This window comes from Polistes dominula, unplaced genomic scaffold (assembly GCF_049000335.1).
Source record: "Polistes dominula isolate Pdom_NZ unplaced genomic scaffold, Pdom_raw_medaka contig_21, whole genome shotgun sequence".
NCBI classification, from domain to species: domain Eukaryota; kingdom Metazoa; phylum Arthropoda; class Insecta; order Hymenoptera; family Vespidae; genus Polistes; species Polistes dominula.
In genome coordinates, this window is record NW_028301061.1 from 2,302,747 (window position 1) to 2,315,259 (window position 12,513).

Here is a 12,513-nt window from a genome sequence, read left to right on the forward strand (position 1 = left end):
TAATAAAAAAAAATTTTACTGTTCAATGAATTTATATTTTTTTTAATTTTTTACTATGACCACTTTTATAATTATGGGAACACATACATATATGTATATTGAATAAATTAATTTTAAAATATTATATTATATAAATTTTTTTAATAATAATTAATGCATCTTTAATACAAAAGATTTTACTGTTCAACAAATTTGTTAGATTTTTTATTATTTTAAAGAATAAATTTTTTTTTATTAGAAATGAAAGAAAAGGAAAAAAAAAGAAACAAATTGTAAGATAATTAATAACAAAACTTTATGATAATAATTTTCGTGGCTAATTTTGTTTGTAATTACTTGATAGATATTTTTATAGATTTTTTACATAGTTTATGTCTTTTTTAGTTAAAGATGAATACAAAAAGATGAAAATGAAATAAAAAATAATGAAATGATTCTAATAACGAATAAAAAGAATAAACAGTGATTAAAGAAGAATTAAAAATGAGAAAAGAAAAATGAACAACAACAAAAATATGAAATAATAAATGATAATAATAACGAATGAAAATAATAAACAGTATATTATTATTATTTTTAGGATTACTTTGATAATAAATATTCTGTCTTTCTGTATATAAAAAATATATGAATATAGAATAAGAAGTTATGATATAATATTATTAAATAAAAACGAAACATGTGAACAAAGAAATAAATAATAATAAAATGATAATAATAACGAATGAAAATAATAAACAGTATATTATTATTATTATTATTTTTATAGGGTTACTTTTATCAAAAAAATATTCTATCATTATGTGTGTATAAAAGATATGAATATTAAGTGACGAGTTATGATATTTTACGCACTTAGTATATTTACAGTATTATCCTTTTTCTTTCATTAATCCCATTTTGTTCTTTTTACTTTTTTTAATTTTTTATTATTATTATTATTATTATTTAATAGCATACATATAGTGATTATCGTATAGTGAAAGAGACATACGATGGGTTGGTGGTGGAATTTAAAAAGAGTTCGTTTTAAATAACGTTCTACCTCTGTCCATTAGCGGAGTTATTAAATTCGAATATGAAACCAGTGAGAATATATAAAATATATATGAGAAGATGATGATGATTATGATGATTATGATGATTATGATGATTATGATGATGATGATAATGATGATGATGATGATGATGATGATCCATCCATCCATCGTGGAAACTTCACTTTTTAAATATCCCAACTCAATTATAACACGGAGAGAGTCACATTTTTTTTAAAAATGTTGAGCATAACTTTATCTCTCTCTCTCTCTCTCTCTCTCTCTCTCTTTTCACTTTTTTAAAGTTAAAAAAAAAATTAGGGAACATTTTTTTTTTGTGCATAATAAAATTAACTCGGCTAAAAGTAAAAGTATACTAGTAGAGGATTTTATATGATTGAAAAAAATATAAAAGAAATAATAATAATTCTATTAATATGATTTATATAATGGATTAAATTAAAAGTATGATTAAATGATTATAAATAAAAAAAAAAATTATTAAATAATATATAATATATAATGCTTACCATCCAAAATAGTGTCTCGTTTGCGAAGTTACTGTATTGATCTATCGTTGACAATACACTAAATATGAGGCACACCAACACCACCATGAACCTGAAACAAAATCATACGGTGTTTATTATTATTATTATTATTATTATAATTATTATTATTATTATTATTTTATTATATTTTAAACTTAATTTTAAAATAATTTTTTTAATATATATATATATATATATATTTATATATAAATTATACAATATATAATTATATTAATATATAACAAGTAATTATATATTTAAATATATTAATAATTTAAAGTAATATAATAAATAAATAATAAAATTAATTAATATATTTATTAATACATTTATTTATTATTTATTATAATAATTTGAATTTTAAAGTTAATTTTAAAATAATTTTTTTTAATTTATATATATATATATATATATAGAATAGTGTATATAATTTTATATATTTAATTTTAACATTAGTTTTAAAATTAATATAATCTTTTTTAAAATAAAAATATGAAAAGACACATATACACGCAAAGGTTGTTTAAGTTTACATGAAAATACTATGAAAATTATACCGAAACCACACGATATACTTGAGATCGTTTGAATAGTACATAGTTGAATTATAAATCGTTAAACGTAATCGTATATCGAAGCAGTTAAGGAAAGTGTGTTTCAATAGATGCAACCTACATATGTATACACATATGTATTTTATACACATATATATATATATATATATATATATATATATATATATATATATATTATATATGCATATATGTATATGCATGTATGCATACATGGCAGGATAGTCGCAATTTACATATATCCAATTTGTATAATTGAACGTTCCATGGTAGTAAGTTGCACATGCGATCTGTTTAAAATTATGTATATGTATGTATTATGTATTTGCATGTGTGTATGTATGTGTATGACTATATCCAATATGACAATGTTACTTGTGTTTCACGAAGTACTGGTATAAGTAAGAATAATAGTCATCGAATCTATTCTATCTTTGGTGTCTTTTGTTTATTGGAGAATATTACGTGTAAGTATAATAGTTTAGTATAAGTAAGTGGATACATCATTAACGCTAGAATTACCTATAATTAATAGAGATATCTATTTTCTAATCTAATACTTATCTAATACCGGTAGTAGTGTAATATAAGATAATAGTTATTATGGTTTATAATGGAATATCTCTTAGGTAAGATAAATTTATGTTTATTATTTATATCATTTGTTTTTTATTTTCTAATATTGTTTTTCTTCTATTTTTTTTTTTATTGAATATCACTTGAGATTAAATTTGTTAATTAAGATTTATATTTGATGATTATAAAATATAGATTAATTGTAGGATATTATATAGAAGTTCATACTGTTGATTTAAAATACTAATTTATTAATTAGTTAAATATTAAATGATATGGTAAATTGAATAATAATAAATTACAATAATTATATGAACTTTAAAGAAATTAATTTGATATTAAAAATATTATATCTGCAGTGTCATTACAGTTTATCAAATTTTCAATGAAAAATAATGAAACGAGGAAAGTTATTCTAATTAAAATATACAATAATATTAGCAATTATTACACCTTATCACCTACGAATATTTGATGATTCATATAATAATAATATTTTATTTCATATATGATTTATGATTCATGATTCATAATTCATATAATTCATATTCATAGAATATTTGATTCATATATTATTTGATTGATGAAATACAGATTATTTTTATTAATTATTTAACAAATAAATAATATGGTAAATTGAATAATATTAAAATAAAATAATTAGATAATTATAAAATATTATATTAATTATATTTATAATTATTATATTACTATTATAATATTAATATTTATATTATTATTATTATTATTATTATTATTATTATTATTATTATTATATTAAATATTATATAACTATAGAATAATATTAAACAAATTTAATTTAGTATTTTAAATGATATACCTACTGTGTGACTACAATTAATCATATTTTCAATCAAAAAAATCTATCGAAAATAATCACAAAAAAATATATATATATATATATTTCAACTGAATATAATTTAAAAAATGTTTACAGGAGATATCACCTACGAAAAAAAAAAAAAAATCATCTATAAATATTAATATAAATTTACATCATTATTTTTATCATTATTTTTATGTATACTATTCACCATGTTGAAATTCTATATATTTAAGTACAATTTAAGTATACCCTTACATCCCTTGGACGAGTTTTAAAAAGCCATTACCTTGCTGGAAAAAAGAAAAAAACAGAAAAAAAAAGAAAAACAAATAAAAAATAAAAACAGAAAAATAAAGCAAGCAAACGGTGTTAGTTCGAACTTATCGATTACTTTTCCCTAGATATATCGCTTAATGTAATTTAACGTCTGTATTTTAGTTGGTAGTAAAATGGTTACAACCAACCACCAAACCACCCACCCACCCACCCCTTTTACTATAGCAAGAAGAAAAAATAAAACATTATCATATTCACGTTAGTATATACATACGAGTATTGTCTATATTGATCAAGGTTAAAAACGTTTCACGTGTACACACATATAGTCTTATAGAATAAAAAAAAAAAAAAAAGAAACATAATAATAATCTCTTTTTTTAACTTGCTAGGAAAGAAAAGATACATAGTTTGGATAAAAAAAAAAAAAAAGAGAGAGAAAAAAAAAAGAAAATAGTTCAACAATAATGCTTTTACATACCCCATTCATACTTATGCATATCTATAGAAATATGCATGCATGATATACATGTGTATATGTGTGTGTATGTGTGTGTGGGGGGAGGGGTGTGTATTTTTCTTTAACGTGAATACGCGTTGACGATAAAGATAGTGTGTGTTTTAATGCCGCAAGCAGCAGAAAGTTTACTTTTGGAAAGGCCGTAACAGCTAGAAAAGCTAGAAATGCATAACGATGCATATAGATGTATAGGTGTGTGTATATATATAGATATATAGGTATAGTTATACTGTTATTTTTACGCTAAAGAGAAACTGTCAAACAAGAGGACGACGTGACGGAAGGATAACAATAACTTTGCTCTAGAAAATGATGAAAGAGAAAGAGAAAGAAAGTAAACGAGTTTGAGTGAATGAGAATGTGTAAGGTGTTAAAGTTAACGCTAAATTATTGATTGGTTTATGAACATTTTATAATTTTAATAAGTATATATATATTATAAACTATTATATGTAAAACAACTATGTATGAAATAATGGTTATACGATCAAATTCATATGTGTGTATAAAAGTAAATAAAATGAATCATACAAATATTGTAATCTGATGACCTATGAACAAACAGAATCGATTAATCAGCTATTTTATGAAAAAAAGAAAAGAAAAAACAAATTATATCATGTTAATCTGTCTTGTAGATCAATTAAGTCAATTTAGTATATAATAATAAAATAAAATAAAATAATATACAATACTATATTTAGTAATAATTACAGAAAATAATAAATAATATTATTATGAATATAATACAGTACTATTTAGAAATTATAAATACAATACTATTTAGAAATAATTACAAAAATTAATTGCATACTGTCTAAAAATAATGAAAAATAATCACAAATAAAGTACAATACTATTTAAGAAATCATTTAAGAAATTTTTTATTACTATTATAAATATAATACAATACTATTTAGAATAATATAAATTATATACAATTCTACTTAAAAATTATAAATACAATATTATTTAAAACTAATTATTATAAAAAAAATATTTAAAAAACATATACATATATATATAGAAAAATCAAACGATTAATCTTAAAAATAATTTACTACTTCAAAAAAAAAAAAACTAACACACACAATTATTTAACCAAGCTAGAAAAATATAATTTTTTAATTTTATTAGTAACTTTTAGTGTACGTAAATTCCATTTGTCCCACCCCTTACCCTAACTTTCATGCTACAAAATTGACAAGAACAAGAATAAAAAAAAAATAAAATAAAATAAAAGAATGAAAAATTCAAATTCCAATTTCAATTCAAATTAAAATTCAAAATTCCGTTCTGAAGAAGATACGAAAAGAAAAATTTTGCAGGATGGGCGAATATTGTTGGGTACGGAAAGTGGTTGAAATTGAGGTGGGGTGTAGGGTGATTAAAGTTATGAAGAATGAAGAGAAACGTTTAATTAGTGTCGTAGATATTCATATACGATGAATTCCTAGAGTCACATCTTAGTTGAGTAATTTATTATCGAATGTTAGCTCGTTAAATAACGTTAGGTGTACACCTGGCGTTAACGAAGGGTGGTTATACCGTGAAATACACTTTAAGATGGCGTGCCAAAGGCCTATAATTCCAATATACAATCTCCGGTTCTTACCATGGAACACTCGGGTCACCTTCATCGACCTACTATGATAATTGCCTACATCTTTACTTTTATTTTTTTTTTTTTTTTATTTAATTTCTTTTCTTTTTTTTATTTTGTAACATTTTCATTGGTAATACCAGTGAGAATTGAAGCCAGAGGCAAGTTCTTTTAGTTTGTTGGAAAAATAATAATGTCATCGTTAAAGGAAACATCGATTAGGTTTCTCCCGTGTTCAAGGACGATTTCATGAAAATGACAATTTAATGAGCTATACTTTTCCATTTGTTTGTTTTTTCTTTTTTTTTTTCTTTTTTGTGTAGTTATCATCTTCTACGTTTTATTTCTATTCATTTGTGTAGCCTTGTTTATTTTATTATATATATATATATATATTTTTTTTATAATTATTGATTATAATTAGATGAGAAAGGGTTGGTAATTTGATTCTTCTCAATTACTTTTTTAATTTTTTTTTTTTTTTTTAATATTATTTATAATTTTTGTTTTTGTATACCTTTTTATTTTCTTCTTATTATTTTTATCATAATTTTTTTAAGTAATTAAGATAAGAAAAGGTTTGGTCACGTTACACTTTATAATTTATTAACAAAAGTATTTCTCTTTCATATTTTGTTCTCATTTTCTTTCTTCTTCTTCTTTTTATTATTATTATTATTATTATTATTATTATATAATTAGCTGAGGAAAGGGTTGTAATATTATACTCTTCTCCCTAACCAGCAGTTTTAGAATTTTTTTTTACAGTTCTCGTTATCCTTCTCTCATTGTTTTTTTATTTATTTATTTTTTTTTGTTTTTTATTATTATCATTGTTTTTAATTAAAAGTAGAAAAGAAATTGGTATTAAATTGGATTCAACAACAGTTTTAAAATTATTCTAATTTTATTATCTGTTCTTTTTTATTTTTTCTCAATTACTTTTATTATTATTATTATTATTATTATTATTAATAATTAGGTGTAAAAGAAATAACAATCGTAACTTGTTGCATGTGTTCACAAAAAAATCCAAGTTTTTTTGAAATTGTATTTTAATTTTCTTTTTATCTACCTATTTATTATTATTATTATTATTATTATTATAATTATTATTATTATTTATAATTAAAAGAAAACATATGCTCAAGCTCATTTATTGTTTTCTTTCTTTTTTTTATTTATCGTGATGAAAGGAAACAAATAAAATAAACAACAACAATAAATAATTAAAAAAAAAAAACACTCAGACAAAAAGTTAATTAATATTATTATTATTATTATTATTATTAATTGGCATTTGGAATTCAAATGAATATTATATTAGATCGAGTCGTAAATAACTTCCGTTTTTTATGAGACAAAAAATGGTGTTTCTTCGACCGATAATTGCAAGACACCTTTCATGGAATTTTTTTTTTGCACTCTTTGCAATTGTTCAACGTATCTATTGGATTTTGTTCCAATATTACTTTTAAAAGGTTCGTCAAAGTCAGAAATATGTCCTACACTCGGTTCATCTTTTAAAATCGTATCTCCAGAACGAAATTTTACAAACCAATTTCTAACTGCCCTATCAGTTATCAGTCAGTCCTGTACCACCGTATACACTGCATATTTTTTCAGCTGTCACTTTAGTGCTATTGCCTTATTTAAATTCTTAAAGCATTACATGTCGAATATGCACTTTTTACTATCACATTTCAGTGGTTAAGAAAAAACGGTTAAATGTAACATTGACTGTATAAAAAAGTTAACAGAAGACTAACTGAATCCTCATCTATATTGTGAAGAACTCTCACCTGTATCGTATACGGACATGTGTCTAGGAAGATTTATTGTTAAAAAAGGAAATATTTGAAAGGACTATTCGGTCATAAGACCTAAGAGATCAATAACCTGTGGGGGTAATAAAATTCCACATGCTTCATCGGATCCGGCGAATAATTGTAAATATTTGTTGAAGTTTTATTTTATTGATAAAGATCTCCTTGTGCACTGTTCCCTCTAACGAAAAACATATGCGGTACCCTTTAGTGGATCTTGGACTATGAACACTTGTGCTATTGGTCAATCGAACTAAGAATCTCCTACTCTTTCCAAAAGGGGTGTTACTTATTAGACTATAAATGTGTGGAAAGAAGGAGAATATTATTATTAGAGTTACTGTTACTAAGGATTGAGAGTCGTATTGTAACATTCGTATTGTGCTTACTTGTAAAAATAAAGCTGTTTTTTGTTGTTTACCTTTAATCATCACGAGTTCCTAAGGTGTTTTACACATATATAGTGATATCGAAAATCCGTTTGTTTCGATGACGTATAATAGGTAAATACGAAAAATAGATTCTACATAGTCGCTTAGGAAGTTACTTATGACTCGACCTAATAGATTATTAAATTGTTTGAAGATTTGTTTGATAAATAGTTTCCCTTGGGTAAAGTTAAAAAAGGTACGTCGAAACATAGTCGTATGACATTTTTCTTGAACTATGGTCTTAAAAGCGTTCAATAACTAGGTCGTTTACCCTATATAAAGCGAATTGTTAATAAAAAAATAAAAAAAATGACTAAGAAAAATATGATTCACATCAGACATCCGTTCTTCTTGTTTAAATTTTGTTCTGTTTTAAACTTTGTTATTTATGTACTTATATTTTTACTTACAATTAGTATACTTTATGCTTGTTAGGTATGATATCACATAGTTTGTAAAAAGCTAAATTGTTATTAAAATTATAATGGAAAAAAATCCTTTCAAAAGGAAATAAAGAAGAAAAATTGTTCATTTTAATCTTTTAACGAAGTTTTTTCAAGTCTTACAATATAAATTTAAAAAAATTGTATTTTGTAGATATTTTTAATTAAAAACTTTTTTTTATATTATACATCTACACACACACACGCACCAAACACACCACACACACATACACAACTGTTATTTATTTATTAAAGATTATACTACGATAAGTTAATTAACATATCAATTTTATTTTAATCTTAATAATAAGATTAATTAAATATAAATTCATCAAAATAATAAAATATATAATTTGTCTTTTCTAATCACAATACTAAGATTGATTAAAGATAAATTCGTAAATGTAATTAAAGTTTGTAAAAAGATTACGCATATAGATAAATAATACAATATAATACAAAATAATAACAAAATTACAAATATATTATGTATAAATAATATATTACACAAATATAATTGAAATATTGGTAGTATAGATTAACTGCATTAGTACAATATAATATAATATATTTTTTAAATACTATTCTATATATTTATATTAAAGTAATATTTTTTATTTATTTCATTTAATTATAATTTATTCTTTTATTGTATTATAATTAAATTAATAACATATCCTAATTAAAATCATAACATAGTGCAGATAATAAAATTATTGAATAAAAGTTAATCAAACTACAAATACACAAATAATTAAACTTATTGTTTAGTTGAATAAAAATAAACCTTATCTCACACACACAAACAAACAAACAAACAGACATACAGAAAGACATATGTGCAATAAACGTTTCAAGTATTTAATTTGTTCAACCACGAAAGTTTCTCAAACTTGCCACGATTACGTTTACGCGTATAAATATGTGGGTGGGGAAAAAAAATACTACTACTACTACTACTACTACTACTATTACTACTACGGGTCACGTGACATTCTAGTAGTAGTAAAGGTAAATCAGTAGTCGCACGTGAATGGGAGTTAGCATTCGTTTCACGTGAAGGTTCGTTGATTTGTATTTTCTCTCTTATTTTTATTTATTTTTTTTATTTTTCCTTTCATTTCTTTTTTATTTTTATTTTTTTTTTTATTTCAAGGGGTTATCATCACTCGAACGATCGCATCAATTGGAAACAAAACGAGAGATGGTTTTGATATTTTTGTTTTGTATCAAACGTTTATATTTTTCTTTCGCAATTCTTTCTAGTTCGATTTGTATCGTTTTATATTTCTTGTTTTATTGTTTTTTTTTTTTTTTTTTTTTTTTTTTTAATTTTTCATTCAATCGTATAAACAACGATTAATTTGAACGTACAACAAATAACATGGGATTCGTGATAGAAGTGATTATTATTTATACGTTAATTTAATTTAAATATACGTTTTGAAAAATGATTAACAATCGTATTCGATAAAGTGTGATTTATTATACAATATTTCAAAATAATAAAAATCGTTGATAATTTAAAATAAAAAAATAAAATCAAATAAAATTGACGAGAATCAATTGTATTGTTTATTATAAAATTGATATTATTTATATAATAGAATCAATTTTCCATACGTTCTTAAATATCTTAAATATCGTTGCGTGTTCACGTGAGAGTTGTCTTGATTAATGATATTTCAAAATAATATAAATCGTTGGTAATTTATAATAAAAAAAAAAAATAAGAAAATAAAAACAAAAGTAACACGAATCAATTGTATCGTTTATTATCAAATTGATATTATTTATATAATAGAATCAATTTTCCATACATTCTTAAATATCTTAAATATCGTTGCATGTTCACGTGAATTGTCTTGATTAATAATATTTCAAAATAATATAAATCGTTGGTAATTTATAATAAACAAAAAAAAAAGAAAATATAAACAAAAGTAACACGAATCAATTGTATCGTTTATTATATAAAATTGCTATAATTTATAATAGAGTCAATTTTTGATATATCGTTTTTTAATATCTTTGCGTGTTAACGTGAGTAGTCTTGATTTATAATATTTAGTTATAAAAATAAAAAAATAAAAATTAAAAAAAAACAAAATAAGAAAAAGAACGAAAGGAAGAAGAATTTGCTTAGAACAAATAATATTGTAAAATACATTAATAAAGTGTAATTTATTATAAAATATTTCGAAATAATAAAAATCGTTGATAATTTATAATAAAAAAATAAAAACAAAAGTAACACGAATCAATTGTATCGTTTATTATATAAAATTGATATAATGTATTTTAATTCATACAATTTTCCATAAATTTTTAAATATCTTTACGTGTTCACCTGAGTACAGTCTCATTTTATTTACGTATAAAAAAACAAAATAAAAAAAATAAAAAGAAAGAAAAAAGAAAACCAAAGGAAAAAGAATTTACGTGAAACAAATAATATTGGAAAATAATTTTACGTTTACGTTTTGTGTTCAGGTTAATTTTTACGAATGATACAAATTTGTTAATTAGAAGACAAGAATGATAATAATAGCAGTAATAGTAGTAGTAATAATAGTAGTAAGTAATAGTAGTGGTGATACAAGATAGACAGTTTTCAAAGTTAACGAGTAAAAGTTGCAATTACGAGTTGAAGAAGAGGTGGTGGCCAGTGGTTTAAAATCTAAAAATAACAGTTGACACACACGCGACCTCTGTGTCTTGCATACTCACATCTTTACATATATAAACAATACATTAATACAAATTATATATAGAATCATTTATATATATATATATATATATATATATATATATATATATATATATAAACTAACATAAGCCTAATAACAGTTTCTGTACTCGAAAAAGTAGGCCAAAGTACACATTACAATTGTTCTTATTAGTACCTGATGGCGTGTGTCTTCCTACTTTTTTTCTTTTTCTTTTTTTTTTTTTATTATTTTTATTCTCATTCTCTATCTTCGTCTTATTTTTGTTCATTTTTCTTATCCTTTATTATTTGCTACATTTATGAAAAATTAATATAATACAAATGTAACATACAATTTTCTTTTAAATTTCATAAAACACTTATACGTGTTGTTCATTTTTTGTTTGTTGTTGTTGTTTCTTTTTAAATTCTTTTAATTTTTTATTCTTAAAAGTACATTGTAAAGTATTTATATTTTATATACTTTTTTATTATATATGTATTTTTGAGATGAATACTGAAAAACATATACGAGTTAAATTATTTCTAAAAGAGATTATGATTATGATGAAAAACACAAAAACTTTCTGAAACACATACACACACGTATATATGCATGGTAGGTTTATTATTAATTATTTAAAGATTTATATAATATGTTTTTTTTTGTGTGTTTGTGTGTGTGTATATATATATACAGAATAAATGTATGTATGTATACAGAAATAAATTAAATTGAATGAAATAAAAATTAACTCGAATGATTAACAAATTTGTTTATGTATAGTTTAAAAGGATGTAATTAATAATAAAAATTTTGTTAAAGTAGATATTTAAATTTTTTGATCATCATTGCTTTACTATATTTTACTTTTCATGGGATAAATGATGAAAATAAGACGAAGTTGGAAGTAGGGATTATTATTATATGTGGTGTTAATATGTGATGTGTAATGCTGTGTGTTTCTATATGTGATGATGTGAACTCACTTTACACTATGCGAAATGCCAAGCAAATAATCAACTTCAACAGACTAGATAAACTACTTGCGATATCCGAATGACAGTCGAATAGATCTCAGTTAATGTTATTGATAGATCAATCTAGACGTGTACGTGTT

The 12,513-nt window shown here is 22.3% G+C and overlaps 1 protein-coding gene and 1 long non-coding RNA gene across 12 annotated transcripts in view; one reads left to right on the plus strand and one right to left on the minus strand.

Annotated features, from left to right (window-relative positions):
* LOC149031404 (uncharacterized) overlaps positions 1-12,513 on the plus strand; it is a 151,770-nt gene that overhangs the window by 42,212 nt on the left and 97,045 nt on the right. The window lies entirely within an intron of this gene.
* KCNQ (KCNQ potassium channel) overlaps positions 1-12,513 on the minus strand; it is a 66,006-nt gene that overhangs the window by 29,538 nt on the left and 23,955 nt on the right. For all 11 annotated transcript variants that reach the window (XM_089176119.1, XM_089176118.1, XM_089176117.1 and 8 more), the window contains one exon: positions 1,568-1,658. In XM_089176119.1, coding sequence (XP_089032245.1) covers positions 1,568-1,658 — 91 coding nt within the window. The remainder of the gene's footprint in view (positions 1-1,567; positions 1,659-12,513) is intronic.